The following is an 18,409-nucleotide window of genomic DNA, read 5'->3' on the forward strand; positions in this document are numbered from 1 at the left end:
GAGTCTAGCAGTGAAGGAAGGTCTCAGAAAAAAACTCGATATGCTTAAATATAAAACAATTACCTGCTGATATTACAACTGAGGTATTGTTGTGTATTTCCCTAATCCTACTGGTAAAACATGTCAGTAAACACACTCCCCTCACTCCCCCGGTCAGAGGCTGGCAGAGTAAAGGGCCACATGTGTACAGTGCTCGCCCTCAGTCTCTGCTGCTCCCTCCCTGCTGCGGGCAAACGCAGCTCAGACCCAGGAAAACTTATGCCCAGCATAACTTATGGCCAGGAAAACATGGTCAGCCCAGCTGCAGTTTGCTGATCACTGCTCTAAATAATTATTTTAAAAGCAATCATTCAGAATAGCTTCGAGGCCCCAGGCCCTTAATTCTTCAAAGTTAAAAACAACTGCATGTTTATTGTCCGAGTGCATGCACTGGGCTCAGAGACTGGGAGTAACACATCGAGACAGTGGTGAGCAAGGATTTTCACCTCAGAAACTAGATCCTGCTCCAACCTCACAAAGGTCAGGCTCACCTTGTGGAGACCTTTGAACTCATAGCGCCTGTCCCGAAAAGCGCGTACAGTGTCCACATAGAAGGAGTTCTCCCGCTGGCAGATGGTGGTGAGACGCTCTTCCACCTTGGTCACGTGGATTTTCTTGTATGCCTTCCGGCAGTAATCTGAAGCACAATTGAGAATGGCGGGCACATGAGACTCCACACAGGGGACAGGCCTCCTGGACACAGCCAAAGAAAGCTAGACAATGGATGCCAACAAACATGGGGTTTTTTTGGTTAACTCAAAGGAGCAGAAAACTCAGAAAGACAAGTTCCTAATCAATCACATCAAAGGGCAGCCCTGTATGAACAGACCAAATACACAGACTATAGGGAGGAGGGTTTGGGAGCCAGAAACTTGCAGAAGGATAAATGACAAAAGGAAGCCTATAGGACGAACTAATTCACAGTGGTCTCATCTACTTCAACAACTGGTTCGACTGACCTCAAGGTGTGACACACCAACATGGCCCAACTGCTCACCTGCCAGCCTCCGCTTCTCATATTTAGCCTGCTCCTCACGGGACAGCTCGTGAAAGGCCCGGGCTGGGCCCTCGGGGGTCAAGGGAGGGAACTTCTCTGACTCCAGTTGGTGCTGGATCCGATGATACTCACTGCGACTGGCTGGCACTAGAAGGAGTGATGGGAAGAGAGGATGTGACAGAGACCCGCCCACCCGCTTCCTGCTGAGCAGCCCCCCAGGGCCGACACTCACTGAACTCTCCCCTCCACTGCCAGGCCATCTTCCTCTGGCAGTTCGCTCCAGGCTTGTTGAAGTCACAGGCTGCACAGGTGGCCTCGTCCACCATGGCAGAGGGCTGTGAGGGGACAGGAAGACAGCAATTAGGGTTTAGGCAGAAAGAGCTTGATTCTGATATGAGAATGTGTCTCACCTGCAGGCGATTTGTCAAGATGATGTTGGGGTACATGGCCCCCACGTCCAGGTGGTAGATGAGGGGACACTCAATTCGGTTAGGAACATCTTTCAGGGAGGTGAGCTTGGTCTTAATCTGATCACACACCTACAGAGAAAGTGGAGAGAAGTGAAGGCTGGTGACCAAGATGGAAACTGGAGATTGTACAGAGTAACAGAGAAAACACCATGGGTCCCAAATGGACGACAGACGACAGGCACCAACACACAAGACCCTGGAGGTACAGGACAGAGCACCGCAGCATGGGAAACAGCAGACTCCACCCCAAGAGAACTCTGGGGTTGGGAGAGAAATGTGTAATATGTGGCCTCATATGGCACAGCCCGTCTGCTAGCAAGTAGGGGGACCTGCTAGATTACCAACAGCCACACTTCCTGGGTGCCCCGAGTGCCCCTACAGTGCAGGCAAGTGACACACCATCAACGTCCCTGCAATTCCTCATCTGACATATGAGAAGCTTCAAGTTAGTATGGACCCTCTGAGGGTCCTCTGAGACCAAACATCACGCTCTCAACTGTGATACTAGATGGTTTCCAGCATTACTTTATAAACCAATGAATCAACTTGTTTCCAGCCAAGGCTCTTAGCTCAAAAACCCTCTTGACACCAAACACATGGAAATCCTAAATGAAATAAGAAAACTATCCGTGTAAATGCAGATGTGATCTTCTAAGTTATCCCCAAAGAACAAATGTGATGAGAAGACTCAACATCAGAGCAGTGAGTTGACTCAATGGTGTCTGGCAGAGGCTGGGCCCTGTGTGGGATCCCCAAGACCACCCCTAGATTTGGTGACTCACAGGGGAAAGACAGAGCTCAATGAGCAAAGGGCAAAGGCACTTGGGGGAAAGTCGGGAGGAGCCCAGGTTCAAGCTGGGATGAGCTTCATTCTTCCAGCAACAAGCTGTGATAACACATGAGAAGTGCTGTGAAAAGCACTGTCCCCCAGGGAAGCTCATGGAGACCCAGTGCCCAGAGTTCTTACGGGGGGCTGCTCACGTAGGCAACTCTGCCTGCCTGGACCAAAACCCAGACTCCAGGAAGGAAAGTGGGCGCTTAACACAAACCACACTGTTTGCACAAACAACCTGAGCACAAGTGAGTGAGCCATTCTTATTAGAGGAAGGTGAGAAACCTCCTGAAGTCCAAGTTCCTGGACACTGGCTAAGGGCAGCCATGCAGCAGGCCTTTCTGAGGTTTGCGGCCTCAGGCCTGTGCCGTGAGCTCTTTAACTCACATTTCTCATGCTGCCTTAAGGAGGGGCAGGCTACACACAACAAAAGGGAGACAAAATGCAGAGCCCCAAATAAAGGCAGGACTCTCAAAAGCCGCCTCCATAAAAGAATAAACTACAAAAAGTCTGCTCACCATGTCTATTTTGGACTCTGGGCAAAGAAAGCATTTTCCCTGAGCGTGTATCATAACAGGCACTAACAGGTCTCCACTGGGACTCTTCAGCCAAGGAACCAGGTAAGAAGGGGCATCGGGCCCATATTGCTTTTGGGGAACCAGGAAGAAACTGTCAAACTACCAACGGTCCTCCTGCTGAAGAAGAGTGCAGATTCCAAAATTGCAGAGCGACAGGACTTCCCTAGATGTCCAGTGGTTAAGACTCTGTGCTTCCAATGCAGGGGGTGGTGCACGTTCGATTCCTGATTAGGGAACTAAGCTTCCACAGGCCACATGGCACATCCAGAAAATGTCTCAAAATTGTAAAGCATGGGGAAAAAAAAAAACCCTACCATGACTGACAGCAGACACAGTGGGAGGAGAACCCTAAGAACATCAGAGAATAAACCTCCTGGAGTAAACATGGTAAAATAAGGCTAAAGATAAGTGAATAGACAAAATCTAAAACACAGGATGAGAAACAAGGACCTACTGTATAGCACAGAGAATTACATTCAGTCCTTGTAATAACCTATAATGTGAAAGAATCTGAAAAAGAATACATGTGTACACACACACACACACGGGCTTCCCTGGTGGTTCTTGAATTCACCTGCCAATTCAGGAGACACAAGAAATACTTCCTGATCCCTGGGTCAGGAAGATCCCCTGGAGAAGGAAACGGCAACCCAACTCCAATATTCTTGCCTGGGAAATCTCATGGACAGAGGAACTGGGCAGGGTACAAGTCCATGGGGTGTGAAGAGTCGGACATGACTTAGTGACTAATTTCCCTGGTGGCCCAGTGGTTAGGACTCTGTGCTTCACTGTAGGGGGTACGCATTTGATTCCTGCTTAGGGAACTAAGATCCTGCAAGCTATGTGGCACAGCCAGAAAAAGGGGGAAAAAAAAATATATATGTGTGTATTTTAAAAATCTGAATCACTTTGCTGTATACATGAAACATTATAAATCAGTATACTTCAATAAAAAGTTTTTAAAAATAAAACACAGGAAGAGAAAGTTCACTATAAAGAAAGAAATAAAGCACATTTGAAAAAGAACCAATAGAGAGCTTCTAGAAATAAAAATATTGTCCTAAAACACAAAAACAGTCACTGAAACTAAAAAAGGCTAAACAGGCTTCTGATAGTCATATACTTTTATTTTCTCTCCCAAATGTAACACCTAAATCAGAACATTAGATATGTACTTATTTGATAAGTTCAAGTTGTCCAAAACTTATGCAACAACAAGAAATACATTAAAACTTGAGGATTACTGTACTTAGGAGTTATTCTGAGAAAAATTGGCTTTAAAAAAAACACCTTTAGATCTGGGGTCAGCAAACCTCTGTGAAGGACCAGATAATAAATATTTCAGGTTTTGTGGCTACAGTCTACTTTTTATTTTAAAATATTTTAAAAATATGAAAACCATTCTTAGCTTGCTGACTGTACAAAAACAGCCCTTCTGTACTATAGCTTGCCAACCTCTGGACATTCAAAGTATAGATTGGAAAACATTTAAATTACACAAAAATCAACCAGAAGAAAAAAGGAGTATCTATCAAGTAGAACAGGAAATACCAGAAAGATAATACTTACTGTTTCTAACTGAATTCTAAGCAAACGAACCATGTGGAGAATAATTCCCCCATCCTTCTCTGTGCTAGGGCATGCTCTGAAATGCTGCTCGGAGAGGGACGATGAGATGACAGTAGTGGGAAGGCTGGGATGACGGACTGACACCTGGACAGGCCAGACACCGCTGTGTGCCCCCAGCTGACACCTCCCACCAGCTATCACCACACTACTGCCAAGGCGGTCACTCAGGAACAAAAGGTGAACCTGCTACCCTTTCCCTAAAAACCCTAGGCCACCCTACAGAAAACAATTTCAGGGACTCTGGATGACCATCTGTCATCTAGAAAAAGCCCACGTTCAAATTCACTGTCTGGCGTCCCTCCAATTAGCATACCTTCAGCCCATTTCTCACTCATTTCATTGGTTCATAGACTTAAAAGTAGTATCTTTGGGGAATTCCTTGGCAGCCCAGTGGTTATGACTCAGAGCTCTCACTGCCAGGGGCCTGGGTCCAATCCCTGGTTGGGGAACTAAGATCCCACAGGCCTCACGCCAAGACCAAAAAAGCAGTATCTTTGTTTTGTTCAAGTTGCTCTTTAACTCCTATTTGTCACTCCAGCCTACACTCTCTTCTTCCCAAGTTGGTTCATGGAAAGTTCCCAAAGCATATGATAGCTGTAGCTGACAAGAGCTGCACAGAACTTTGTACTATGCAGAGCACATACACATGTTCTTGTTTGAACTTTGCCTAGTGAATATGTTACATTTCTTGAAATCAATCCTAGAAGCAGGGCCTGATGGAGACCCAAAATGCGCCACATCCAAAGGAATAGGATCAGCAAAGCAGGCGGTGCCTGGTGCCTCTGGTCATGTGACACACTTTGCAAATGGCGCTCTCTGACTACTACGTGAAGGACTTTGCAGTTATGATATTCTACCCTGTAATTTACAGGAACTCCTATCATCATTTTTAAAGCCTATAGACAGAAAGAAAGAAAAGCCTCCAATGGTTCCTCGCCACCTACAAGACACAGTTGTATCTACCCTTCACTTGCCTTTCTCTCCCACATCAGTCCACCACTTTGTTCTGAAAGCCATCACCTCCTCTGTGAAATTCTCCTGTACACAAAGTCGAGTCCCTCACTGTGCCAATACACTGTCCTGTCCTAACTACATGGGACCAGGCCCCGTGTCCTGTCTCGGCAACCAAGTACTATCACACAGTAGGTGCACAATGAATAGGCCACTGAGAGAAGCCACTCTGCAAGGCAGGGCATGTAAACAGACTGTCCTCCCCACACCACTTCCCTGAGCCTGTGCATCACCTCTTGGAAGTTGATGACCTGCTCCATGGGCACCTTCTCCTCTTCCTCGATGGCGTGATGCATGGTTTTCTCCACCCGCTGCAGCAGGAAGTCAAAGGCAGCAGGATTCTAACACAAACAACCAAGAGAGGATGTGAGAAAGACAGGAAAAAGGTCCCACACCACGTAACCTACTTCAGGTGGGACTCTACCAAGAGAACACTCCAGAAGGAGTGGCACCCTAAAGGGCAGGCCGGACAAAGGACAGCTGGTGGGGGGGTCCATGGGTGAGAAGGGGGAGAGGGCTTTATTTCAGCCCTTGTGGCTGGGTCCCTCCTGGGTCCTCCCATAGCACTGGCGGGACAAGGCCCAGCCTCAGGAGCGACGCACCATCCGGAACCGGCAGGGGATGTCACTGCGGAACACGCCGGACTCCAGGGCTTCTACGTGGCCACCCACGTAGGTCTCAGCATCCAGCACGTGGCCGTCATCTGTCAGCTTGTTGAACTCCTGCTCCTGCTTGTTGGGGAAGATGATGTTGGCATGGAAGGCCTGCACCATTAGCAAGGCCTCGCACAGCGTCCCAGAGCCTTTCCGCAGCACCTATCGAGAAATACCAGGCTGTGAGCCAAATACAGAAATCAACGGCTGCACCCGCAATAGCTGCCTGGGACCACCCTGTCAGGCAGCGGGCTAGGAGAGGCACTGACCTCATCGGGCTCCATGGGGATGATGGTACACAGGGCGAATATAAACGGGTGGACATACTTCATGTACAGGTAGTATGTGGCCACTGCATCCGACACCGAGTAGGTCGCCAGAGTCTGAGGAGAGGACATCAGACCGTAAGGTCAATGAGGGGTCCAGAGGCCGCCACCCCCCAGGAGAAGGTGACTCAGCGAGGCAGCACACGTGCCTGGGGCTGCTCAGTGGCCATCCGGCACATGTCTTCAGGGTCCAGTTCCACTGGGTCGTAGCCCAGCTTGGCTTTGGCTGCCGCCTTGAGGTTGTGGCTGCCCACGGGCAGGTAACTGTCCCTCTTCACCCACCTGGAAAGGAGAAGAAAAGCAAAAGTCAGAGATAATTCTGAGACGAAGTCTAGGAACCTGTGAGATGTGGCAAAGCTGGACACTCAACAGGAAGATGCAGGGTCCTGACAGGTACCCCAAAAGATCACCAAGACCTCACGTGGTGCAGGCCCCTTGTGAAAAGCTTTCAGCTGGACCCAGTCAACTTCACAGAGAAACCCACAAACACAAGGAGACGACACAGCCGGTCCTCCAGTCCTTGCGAGGCCTTCCTCTCACCCTCACGGAGAAATACAAAGGGGACCAGGCAGGAAGCTGCTGTCTGATTCCTGCTGTAGATTCCTCCACAGCTTATTCACTACAGGTGCTGCCAGGCTCTGCCCTGCTCTCCCTGCCCCTCACACCCTGCTGTCAAACTCCCATCCTCTTCTTACACAATCCCTTCTGTATAAAAACACTCGAGGTCCCCTCGTGCCATCTCCACCTCTTCCTTCCTCACAACTCAGCCCCACGACAGACACCACTATATCTCTAGGACTTACAACTTCCTACTGGCAGCATCCAATCTCACCTTCTGTGGCCTCTCTGCCCTGTGGGCCGTCCTTCCCCTCAGAAACGCCCTGCTGAAGGATCCCCAGTATTGCTGCCTCCACTGAGGAACCCCACCTCTCTTTTACTCCTTTTACTTAAAAAAAAAAAAAAAAAAATAAAAAATTTATTTGACTGTGCAGGGTCTTAGCTGCAGCCATGAGGGATCTTTAATCTTCACTGTAGTATGAGGGATCTTTTTTAAAAAGCATTTTTCTCGTTGTACTGGGTCTTGGGTGCGGCGCATGGGCTTTCTCTAATTGTGGCGAGCAAGGGCTACTCTTCGTTGCAGTGGCTTCTCTTGCTATGGAGCATGGTCTCCAGGTCTGTGGGTGCAGTAGTTGTGGAGTATGGCCTTACTTGCCCCTTGGCATGTACAATCTTCCCAGAGCAGAGATCAAACCCATGTGGTTTGCATTGGCAGGAAGATTCTTAGCCACTGAAGTGCCAGGAAAGTCCCTATTTCTCTTCTTGAGAATCCATCAACTATCAAGTTTTTTGGTCTTATCACCGAGCCCCACAGTCTCCAGATCCTCCATGTGGATGGAGCTCCCAGGTCTGCTTTTATTCTGAACCTGAGCTCTGCCCTATTTCTCCAGGAGCCCAGACCAAGCCCTGAGAACCAGAATTTCCTAATGCCTCTTGCACCTGTCCCCATATCTATAGATCTCAAAGTCCTTGACTCTCAGATATCTCAAGACCAGCCCTCTCTTTACTCTTGTTCTTGTTGCAACCCGCCTGCCCCTTCAATCCACGCACCATAACACCAAGGGTAAGGAGAAAATTCATCAAGCTATAAATGTGTCAGTGGCTGCCCATGACCACCAAGATAAAACCAACCTCCTCACTGGGCACAGGAAGCCCAGGTGACCTTTCTCTCCAGCCTTCCTTCTCAGCACTCTGGGCCACCTCGCACACTTATCCTGAGTCTGGACACCCCAGCCTATCTGGACACCATGCTTGTCCTTGGTGACATGCTGTCCTTGGAGAGCCTGGCTGCCACATCCCAACCTAATGTGGGGAAGCCAAGGCCTCTCTGTGACCTCCCATAGCACCAGACCTCACTCTACCAGGTCTTTCTTTCTGGTCTGCTTTCTATACCCTGGGGACCAGCCAGCAGCCACTGTCCACAGGTGACAGGAGCTACTTCTTGGCAGCTTCTGTAAAGGCATGGAAAGGACCAGTGTGTATAAGGGAGTCTCACTTACAGAAAGCCCTCATGAGACACTGCGATAAGCCACCACGTGAGCTGCAGGGCCTACCTGAGACAGTCCATGTGGATACACTGGGGTGATTTGTACTCCCCCTGGCTGTCCTTCTGGAACCCTATCTCCTGGTACATGCTCAGTCCATGGACCGCTGCTCTGGCCTCCACAAACGGCCTAAGGACAAGAGGACGGAAAAGCACGTGGGACAGTGAGTCTCTAATTTCCACAGGGGCCGGGAAGACTGCCCCAGGGGACACCTCACACCATCTCCTCTTAAACAGGGTGAATAGCTCACCCGTGCTACCAAGCAGTGCTTCTCCTATCCCTCCCTTCCCTTTTCTGACTCACCAGTCAAAAAAGTCCCCATTATAGGTGACCATGATGGTGGGTTTGGCCTCCTGGATGTGTTCAAACCATCTTTGGATTAGATGAACCTGAATTTAACAAATTTTGGCAGTCAAAGGGTTACTTTACTCTTCCTCAAGTGATTTTAACACCTCTCCAAAGCTGAGGAGTAACAACTTCACATGACCCCTTTATTTCCATCCTAACCTTATGTGAACGAGGACCAACCAATGGGGATTGAGCCCAGCTGCTATTATGATTAAACAAATGCTGAGGTCTGAGAGGATCACCACGCCTGCCTCCTCTTCCTGTTCCCAAACATCAGGCACTTTCCCAAATGGCATCTCTACCTCATCAGGCTCATTGAAGACACAGAAGGGTCCTTCATATTCTGGCTTGGGGGTGAATTCGAAATCTTCTATATCCTCTGAGACAATCTCCCTGTTGGTGATGAGGTAGCCCTGGGAAGTTTATTAGCAGTCAGTGCAAGTTACAGAAACAAAGCCTAAGACACATCTCCCAGCCTGGAGATTTTTGTTACAAAACCTTTGCAGCAACTTGAAACACCATGGCTTTCCCAAAAAAGACAGGCTACTTCATTCTAAGACTTGCCTGGAGGGCAGAGAGTGGCTAGATGCCAGAATAGCTTGCTTGTTCACTTGTGTGAACTCCATTCTCTCATTAGTCACCAAACAAATACTAACCACGGGTGGACACTGTTCGGGTTTGGAGACCAGACTTGGTCCCGTTCACAGAGAGCTCACATTCCAGAAGGCACCCACTCACCTGACCATCAATCATATAGGAAATCATCATAATCTGGTCGGTCTCAGCATCTGGAAACTTGAGGGGCAGTTTGGTTGTCTCAATGTCAAATGCTAAAACCACGGGGTCCTGAAGGGACAAAACATAGCATTAAGTTGGCCAAGAACCAAGCTGAGCTCTGGAGACCCTGGTGGTTCTCTTGACACCCATGACACCTCCACCTCTACTGCCAGTTACTAAAACCAAGAGTTGAGCTGCTGTGGGGAAAGGTCCAGGAAAAAGCAGGACAGGCATCTTGGGGTGGACTGATCTACCATGATAGTATGAAAACTTGAACATACAAGATATGGCTGGAGCCACTGTTCACAGGAAAACTCTAGAATTACAGAACACTTGAGTCTCAAGACACTTTAAAAATGAATCACCTCATTTTGACCTTTATGACAACTTTGACAGGAGACTGTGATATAGAACTGACAATCTCATTTTAAATGTGAGAAAACAGAGTACAGACTATCCCAAGATCACAAAGCTGTTCCTGAACCAGTTTTGAATCCATTTTTCAACATAACATGCTGAAACCATGCTCTTAACCATCAAAAATGGAAGCCAGAGCTTTCCCTCCAATGTTCTGATACAACCTAGCTCAAATATTGACAGCATGCGATGATATATATGTGCAAGGTCAGAAATGATTTAAAAAACCCCAATTATTTCAAAATTCTTTTAAGAAAGTATTTGAGGAAAAAGAAGCAAACCAATCTCAAAATCAAATTCACCTTTTACCTTTCTTGCCAGAAACAACTGGAAAGTTTAGGATGGAGGAAATGCAAGCAGTACTTACAGGTCGTTCAACGAGGTCATCGCGGCGGGCAATTTCCACTGGAAAGGCACTTCCTCGGTACCGGACATTGTACCAGTGAGCCTGAAGGACATGTGGTGCATTAACCAAAGACTTCTACACCTGTCCAGGGAAGTCTACTCTATGGATCTATCCTCCAGTATCACCTCCTGGCTGTCAGTAGCAACAGCCCACTCACCACGTGGATCTTCAGGTCGATGGAGAGACGGATATGGTAAGGCACATCATACTCTCTCATGTCCACAATGTTGTCCAACTGGTCGGCAATCTTCTTAGAGGTTTCCTCTTCATCAATAATTACACTGCCCCCTTGCAGAACACTGCAAAATAAAGAGAGCCGCTTTTTCAACTATACTCTGCTAGGGACTGAAGCGGGGAAAGGCCAGAGTCCAAACAACGTAAACACAAAGGTTTACAAGGTGGCTGAGATGATCAGGACAGGCCCTTCTTAAGGAATGACCTTGGTTGGATGACCCCCATCTGACCAAGAAGTTCAGTACACTTAGGACATGCATTTTATTGGATGTAAGTTCCACCCCAATTAAAAGAGCAAAGAAGAAAGGAGACTATTACTCGAAAGGCATGTCTACAGACGTGACCCACTTTCACTGAGGTTATTTCTTCATCAAGAAAACAAAGATGACAGGAACAGGCCCACCCAGCACAAGCGTCATAAGGTAACATGCTCACAAGCTCTTAGCACGGCGAAGTGACTGGTAAACAGTAACTATTTCTGCATCATAATTACTCTTACCATATCTATGTGGGAATCACTGTCACTAGAATATTCACTGCAATATTAGTCCACTAAGCTTCCAAATACTGAATGGACTAGCAAGGGGAAAAAAAAAGGCAGTGAGTTTTAGAGAAGGCTCAGGCCTCTGGGGACTCAGTCTCCAGATACAACTTGAAGTGTTCTGAAAAATCATTAATGAGCCACTGGGCAGGGGGTGCTGGTGCAGAAACATCCAGGGTCCCAAACTGATCTACTTTTGCCAGAGGATACGATTAGCTCTAAAATCCTTATAAATTTCTGCATGTCTTTTTTTAGTTGATTTACAATGTTGTGCTAATTTCTGCTATATAGCAAAATGATTGTTATATACATAAACACATTCTTTTAAAAATCGTTTTCCATTATCATTTATCACAGGATGTTGAATACAGTTTCCTGTGTTATACAGTGGGAGCTTGTTGTTTATCCATCCTATATATAATCGTTAGCATCTGCTAACCCCAAACTCCCAATCCACTTCTGCCCCGTGGCAACCACATGTCTGTTCTCTATGTCTGCAAGGTTATTTTTGTTTCATAGATAAGTTCATTTGTCAAATTTTAGATTCCACATATTAAGTGTTATCACATGGTATTTGTCTTTCTCTTTCTGATTTACTTCACTTAGTATGATAATCTCTAAGTCCACCCAGGTTGCTGCCAATGGCATTATTTCATTCTTTTTTATGGCTGAGTAGTATTCCACTGTATATATGAACCCCATCTTTATCCATTCACCTGTTGATGGACATTTAGGTTGTTTCCATGTCTTAGTTACTGTGAACAGTGCTGCTGTGAACACAGGGGTGAATGCATCTTTTTGAATTATAGTTTTATTTGGATATATGCCCAGGTGTAGGATTGTTGGATCATATGGCAACTCTATTTTTAGTTTTTGGAGGAACCTCCATACCGTTCTCCAGAGTGGCTGGACCAATTTACATTCCTACCAATAATATAAGAGCATTGCCTTTTCTCACACCTTCTCTAGTGTTTGTCATTTTCAGACTTTTTAATGACGACCAGTGTGAGGTGGTACTTCATTATAGTTTCAATTTGCATTTCTCTAACATTTAGAAATGTTGTGCATCTCTCCATGTGCCTGTTGCCCATCTGGTTTGTTGAAGTCATAATAACTTTTATTAGCCAAGATTTCTTAATCTTTTACCCTGTTTCTTATTACTGTTGATGTTTAAATGTTTAATGAACAGTGTGTGTTGTCCTTTATTTAAATTTCTCTGTATAGTTCTCTAGAGATGATGTGCTACATAAATCGAGATATTTAATAAAATTTGCAGACATCTTAACGCTTTTTAAAAACCATGAAATCAGACTCTGTTATGGTGGCGGGATTAGAAATCTAAAATGTCTTTATTGTTACAAAAACTCAAGTTTGAAACCAAATCTATCCCCATGTAAGAAAGAAGGGACAGCTGAACTACAACCTGGGAATCCACCATTAATTTAACACAAAGGGAACATATAAGAAAGTCTAACTAATTGCTCAAAAGTATTTCGCACTGAACAAAGCCAATCATTATGGTAGCTTTATTGCTGAGTTTTCCCATGTCCTATTCATCTTGTAAACTTAGGAAAAATGGGAAACAGTCCTATGGACCAACTGGCTGCTTTGCTTATGTGAACGAAGCTTACCTGGAGAGCATAGTTGTGTAGGCATCACTGGCATGACCCTGGTCCCGGTTTTTCTTCACAGCTGGGGAGATCTCCTTCCTCACTTTGACGAGGTCCTCAACGGTGTTGAAGGACAGCTTAATGTAATTTCGTTTCAAACCAACCAAGTGATTTGGCTACAGAGTGAAGAGACGGTTTTCATGAGTTCAAGAGAAAAAAATACTACGTTGGAGAGAGAAAATAAGGGGAGAACGAGTCAACAGTACATAAATGAGTTGAAGAGTTGGCAACTCCAAAGCAACTTGTTCAACTCTGCATGTGGCACCAAAGACACCACTAGAGTTTTTGAGGAGGAGGCAGGGACAGTCACGAAAGTCCATCATCTATACTGCCCCACATGTACCAAACATGTCCTCCCCCATCTCACCCCATGGACAGAGCAGACCCAGCCTAATTTACCCAGAAAGGGCTGGGTGATACTCACCAAGTCCAGATCCTCCTTAGGGACAGTCTCTACTTTGGCAATTTTACCCTGAAACTTCTTAGCAAGAAAAGACGAAACTTCTCGCTCACAACCCTAAATCAGGATCAGAATGAAAAGACGTCCCATTAGTAAAATCTATTTCCTTCCTTGCCTCTTTATTTCCAGTTTTGACTCTCCCCACAAAATGAAGCTCAGGTCACTTGACCTAATGCCATAAACGACAGACCTACCTTTCTGGTCGCAATGTAGAAATATGGCTTGTAGGGCAAGGCCACCTGCAAGAATTACAGCCCATGTGGGGTGATGACAAAGAAAAAAAAGGAGAAAAATGAAGACAGGCTGTTTTTATTATACCCGTGAGCAGCCTAGATTCAATGCATCATTGACCTGGACATGTCTTAAGAGAGATGATACAACAGAAAATTAGACTTGCACATATCACAAGGGCAAGAGTCTAAGAGACACAATACTGCTCATCTTTCAGTCTTCCTGAGCTAGCTTCTCTTAGGACATCTTAAGTGGTGACTAGTGTGGCTCCATGGGGCCCATGTTCCTAAAGAGCTTTGGGCAGCTGCCTGCTACAAGTCTCCCATAATCCCTCTCTCCTCACAGCTGCAGAGCTAAAAGGACACATATCATTTTGGGCCCAGTTATGCCTCATCACTGAGGGGTTTTTAGCTTCTTTGGGTTCAAGGGCCTTACCTTAAATCTGCTCCCATCGTCTTGAATAAAGTAGTAATCCACAGCACTAACTAAGCGTTTATCTTCATCTAATACCTCAGTCTGCAAGAGAGTTGGTCAACAAGAGCACAAGGTTTTCCTCTACAAAGTACAAGAGCCTTTTCTTCCTTCTCTAGGAAACTGAGTACTTTAAAAACAAAGTCTTTCTCTACCTTTGCATAAACCCTACCAGACCCATTCACAAGAATTGTGTCATAACAGCATCCAGATGGGAATATCTCTGTCTCCTCATCTTTGAAAGCTTTATTTTTATGGGTAACAGGGATGCCCCTCACCTTTGTTATCCCAGTGACCTCTTAATGACCCGGAGAAGACCCCGAGAAGTTAAAGAAAGCTGGAGAGCTGCAAACAATCCCATCTCTCCCTGGATGGTCCACAACATGTTCCCGCCAGGTGTCACCTGCTCTTCAGGGAAGGGCTGTGCTGCCCTCCTGAATGGGCAGAGGAAGACGGAGGAAAAGCACAGGTGCTTACAGGGTGCATGTTGATGAGCCAGCCAGTCTTCTCACCAGGCTCCTTGAGTCTCTCAAAACCAAACCGCAGATCCATCTTATCTGTCCACTGACTGCGCTCCAGGCGCTTGAGTGCCGAGACAGAGGAAGAGGAGCCATCATCCCTGAGTGAAAAGAGGGAAATCCAGTCTCCACTGATCATGACACTCTACACCCGCAACCCTCAGTCCACCTAGTATAAGCATTTCAGACATGACATGGTAGGAGCATCCCCGAAAAGTGCTCATTAAGAAAACAGGATTCATAGGAAAAATATGACTGGGACGTCATATTGTTTGATGTCATACTCATGTCAAAACTTGTTTACCTATGTAACCAGAACACTAATAAAAACAACAATCTTGGCTGGACATGCCGCCTCATGGGGTAGTTAAAAAGAAAAATGCATCCAGTCCAGTATTGCAATCTTGAGCATTTATCCCAGGCGAAAGAAAACTCATGTTCACACAAAAAACTTGTATGTGCATATTCACCGCAACTTTGTTCATTATAGACAAGAAGTGGAAACAACCCAGATACTCTTCAACAGGTGAATAGTTAACCTGTGTTATATCCTTCCCATGGAATACAATTCATCACTAACAAACTTATTGATACATGCAATAACCTAGAATGGTTTCAAGGGAATTAGCCTGAGTGAAAAAACCAACTCCCCCAAATTACATACTTTATTCCTTATATAGCATTCTTTAGAGATGGAGAACGGATTAGCCATTAATGGGGGAAGGGGGATGGCTGTGGCTATAAAAAGGTAGCATGAGGGACCCTTGGGTCAGAACTGTTCTGTGGCCTGACTGTGCTGTTGGTCATGAATACAAAAGTGCACAGAACTAAATCTACACACACATAAACCAGTGTTCATGCACTGCTGTATCATGTCAATTTCCTGGTTGTGACTCTAGTTATGTCAGCTGTTATCACTGGGGGAAACTAGGTTAAGGGATCTCTGTGTAATTTCTTACAACTGCTGCTGCTGCTGCTAAGTCACATCAGTCGTGTCCAACTCTGTGCGACCCCATAGACGGCAGCCCACCACGCTCCCCGTCCCTGGGATTCTCCAGGTAAGAACACTGGAGTGGGTTGCCATTTCCTTCTCCAATGCATGAAAGTGAAAAGTGAAAGTGAAGTCGCTCAGTCATGTCCGACCCTTAGCGACCCCATGGACTGCAGCCCACCAGGCTCCTCCGTCCATGGGATTTTCACGCTAGGAAAGTGAAACAAGGATGGCTGCAGTGTGCTGGGCTGCACAGTTCAGTGTCTGAGTGCAGAGACAGCAGTGTTCCATGCTAAGCCATTTTTCTTTTAGCTGGCTTATAAACACTGAAAGGTAGCTCTAATTTCTATACAGCAAAGTCAATAATCATGTTTCTACAGAGTTGTTTGCTTTAAATGCATAACACAAGAAGCAAGGTCCTGGTTTATGACTGTTGAGTACAGGAGAAAAAAGTGTAGCCTGCCACCTGAGATTGGAGGGGAGCACTGGTACAGGCACTCAGATAACAGAGCCAACAGGGCACATATCTGTGCCACACTCCAGCCAAGGGCTCTTTCCTTCTCTACTGAAGACTTGTTTAATTCTACTCGATTCTGACCCCCTTGCCTAGGGAAAACTGCAAATGAACCAATACAATCTCCACATTTTACTGATATTCTCCTGTTTACCAACTACATGTGAACAAACTAGGGTTATAGGAATACCTGTTGTGGTAGAATAAACTGTACCTTAAAAGCATGATATATCTTCTGGAACACCTGAGTCTGGATGTTGGAAGAACCACATATGGATAAACATGGGGATATAACATTGTTCAGTGTGAGAGGAACTATCTCAACTGAGAAGGGAAATCACTTCCCAGCTCAGTTACATCTGCCTCAAACCTCCCAAGCCTTTCTCTGCTTAGGGTTAAATAACTGTTTATACAGATTTTATCATAAACCTTAAATTAAGTACTTGACAAAGACTTTCCATCAACAGAACTATCCAAATCTATTTTGATTCCAGAGATTAGAATAATCCCAAATTGTTCACAATTTTTTAATTTCACAGGTGTGATCCCATTTAGATACAATACAATAATTATGGCTTATCCATCTTCAAAACAGAATAATTACCATATTGGCATTCCAACTTAAAAAGCAAATGCTATTAATAGTTTCTTCTTTAAACTGCCGTTCTGAGATTCTGGCCCCTGTGTATTTTGGGCTGAAGGCCTCTTTATTAGTTAAGCCAACTATATTCTCCACTCCTCAAAAATGTACAGCTAAGAATCCATACCCCATGACTTTTTGTCTTAATGTAAATAAATGAGCTACTTTTAAATCAATGAGCAGAGGGAAAAAAATATGTATGTGTCTAGAATGGTGCAGTCTAAGAAAGGAAGCAGTCTAAGAAAGCTAAATATACAAAACAGAGACTAGTTAGAGAAAAAAAAAGATCTGAACCAAGCCTGTGCAGAATTCATGTCTTTAATTACTGTAACATGATTCATTAGTTATTAGTTTATAAACATAAGTGGTCAGAGAATTTTGCTTAAGAAAAACTCCTTTGCCTGAAGATATTCCTTGGGTCACCTACATCTGAAGAACAGAATGATCTATTTCAAGATGAGGACCCTTATTTTTCACAAAAAATTATAGCCACCTGCTGTAGAGAATAATTGACAGCCCCCACACCAAAGATGTCTGTTTCCTAATCCAAGGAACCTCTGTTATATTACATGACCAAAGGGAGTTTGCAGGTGTGATGACTTTAAGTATTTTGAGATGGGGATTATCTGGGTGGACCCACTGTAATCATAAGGTTCTTTATAAGAGCCAGAAATTAGAGACAGAGAGGAGAGTGAGGCTGGAAATGCGACAGTGCTGTTTTTAAAAACAGAGGAAGGAGCCTCTACAAACTACAAAGGGCAAGAGAAGAGATTCTCCCCTAAAGCTTTCAGAACGAACAAAACCCCGTCACATCTTAATTTTAAGGGCTTCTGAGCTTAGAACTAAGTCAGAAGCTGTTCTCCTTACTCCGCAGCCTCGCCGAAACTGCGGTCAGGGCCGCCCCGAGACCGCGCGAGGCAGTGGGGCTGGACCCTTGCGGCCCCACAGCCCTCACTCCAGCACAAGACGCGCCGACCGCGGGCCTGCAGCGCCGACAGGAGGTTAGGCTGCAAGGCCTCCGCGCGCTCCTAGCATGACCGGACACCATCAGCTACTACCCTGAGAACTCGTGCGCAGCGCAGCACCAGCAGGAGCCAGGCTCTGGTGCGTTCCTCCTCCCCGCCCCCGTCCTAGAGCCGCCCCTTCCCCGTTGCGCTGCCGCCGGGCCGCAGGCGGAGGGCCTCGGACACAGCGCCAACAAGGAGACGGCGGGGAGAGGGGGCAGCTTCGGAGAGCTGCCGGACTCTCAACCGGGAGCCCACGTCGGGCGGCCGAGTGGAGCGCCCCAGGCGCTCTCGCCAGAGCTTAAGGACAACGCGCGCGCGCTAAGGAGGGGGCGCTGCTGCGCCGCCAGGCCGAAAGGAAGGTCCTCGGGGCCCGCCTGCCACCTGTCTCACCGGCTGGGCTCCCCGTCCGCGCCCGGGTCCGAGCGCAGTCGCCCGGTATTCCTCAGAACCATAGCACTGCCGCCGCCGCCGCCACTTCCCTGTAGAAATTTGGCGCGCTCGCAATGACTCTCGCGAGAAGCCGGAAGCGCCCCACCGCCCAATCAGG

The 18,409-nt window shown here is 46.4% G+C and overlaps 1 protein-coding gene across 3 annotated transcripts in view; it reads right to left on the minus strand.

Moving 5' to 3' along the window:
• Positions 1 to 18,395, minus strand: part of POLE (DNA polymerase epsilon, catalytic subunit) — a 57,570-nt gene extending 39,175 nt beyond the window's left edge. For 2 of the 3 annotated variants that reach the window (XM_006078254.4, XM_006078253.4), the window contains exons 1-20: positions 18,253 to 18,395; positions 14,670 to 14,811; positions 14,157 to 14,237; positions 13,685 to 13,729; positions 13,455 to 13,547; positions 12,992 to 13,146; positions 10,743 to 10,884; positions 10,547 to 10,627; positions 9,724 to 9,831; positions 9,288 to 9,398; positions 8,941 to 9,026; positions 8,647 to 8,766; positions 6,685 to 6,817; positions 6,479 to 6,592; positions 6,159 to 6,371; positions 5,790 to 5,897; positions 1,447 to 1,575; positions 1,269 to 1,371; positions 1,037 to 1,183; positions 531 to 676 (exon numbers count right to left, since the gene is read on the minus strand). In XM_006078254.4, coding sequence (XP_006078316.2) covers positions 531 to 676; positions 1,037 to 1,183; positions 1,269 to 1,371; positions 1,447 to 1,575; positions 5,790 to 5,897; positions 6,159 to 6,371; positions 6,479 to 6,592; positions 6,685 to 6,817; positions 8,647 to 8,766; positions 8,941 to 9,026; positions 9,288 to 9,398; positions 9,724 to 9,831; positions 10,547 to 10,627; positions 10,743 to 10,884; positions 12,992 to 13,146; positions 13,455 to 13,547; positions 13,685 to 13,729; positions 14,157 to 14,237; positions 14,670 to 14,811; positions 18,253 to 18,314 — 2,319 coding nt within the window. In that variant the 5' untranslated portion in view covers positions 18,315 to 18,395. Of the gene's footprint in view, positions 1 to 530; positions 677 to 1,036; positions 1,184 to 1,268; positions 1,372 to 1,446; positions 1,576 to 5,789; positions 5,898 to 6,158; positions 6,372 to 6,478; positions 6,593 to 6,684; positions 6,818 to 8,646; positions 8,767 to 8,940; positions 9,027 to 9,287; positions 9,399 to 9,723; positions 9,832 to 10,546; positions 10,628 to 10,742; positions 10,885 to 12,991; positions 13,147 to 13,454; positions 13,548 to 13,684; positions 13,730 to 14,156; positions 14,238 to 14,669; positions 14,812 to 18,243 lie in introns of all 3 variants that reach the window. The other variant, XM_044930331.2, reaches the window with a different exon arrangement.
• Between the last annotated feature and the right edge of the window lie 14 nt (positions 18,396 to 18,409).

The sequence above is a fragment of the Bubalus bubalis genome, chromosome 17, assembly GCF_019923935.1.
Source record: "Bubalus bubalis isolate 160015118507 breed Murrah chromosome 17, NDDB_SH_1, whole genome shotgun sequence".
Lineage (NCBI taxonomy): Eukaryota > Metazoa > Chordata > Mammalia > Artiodactyla > Bovidae > Bubalus > Bubalus bubalis.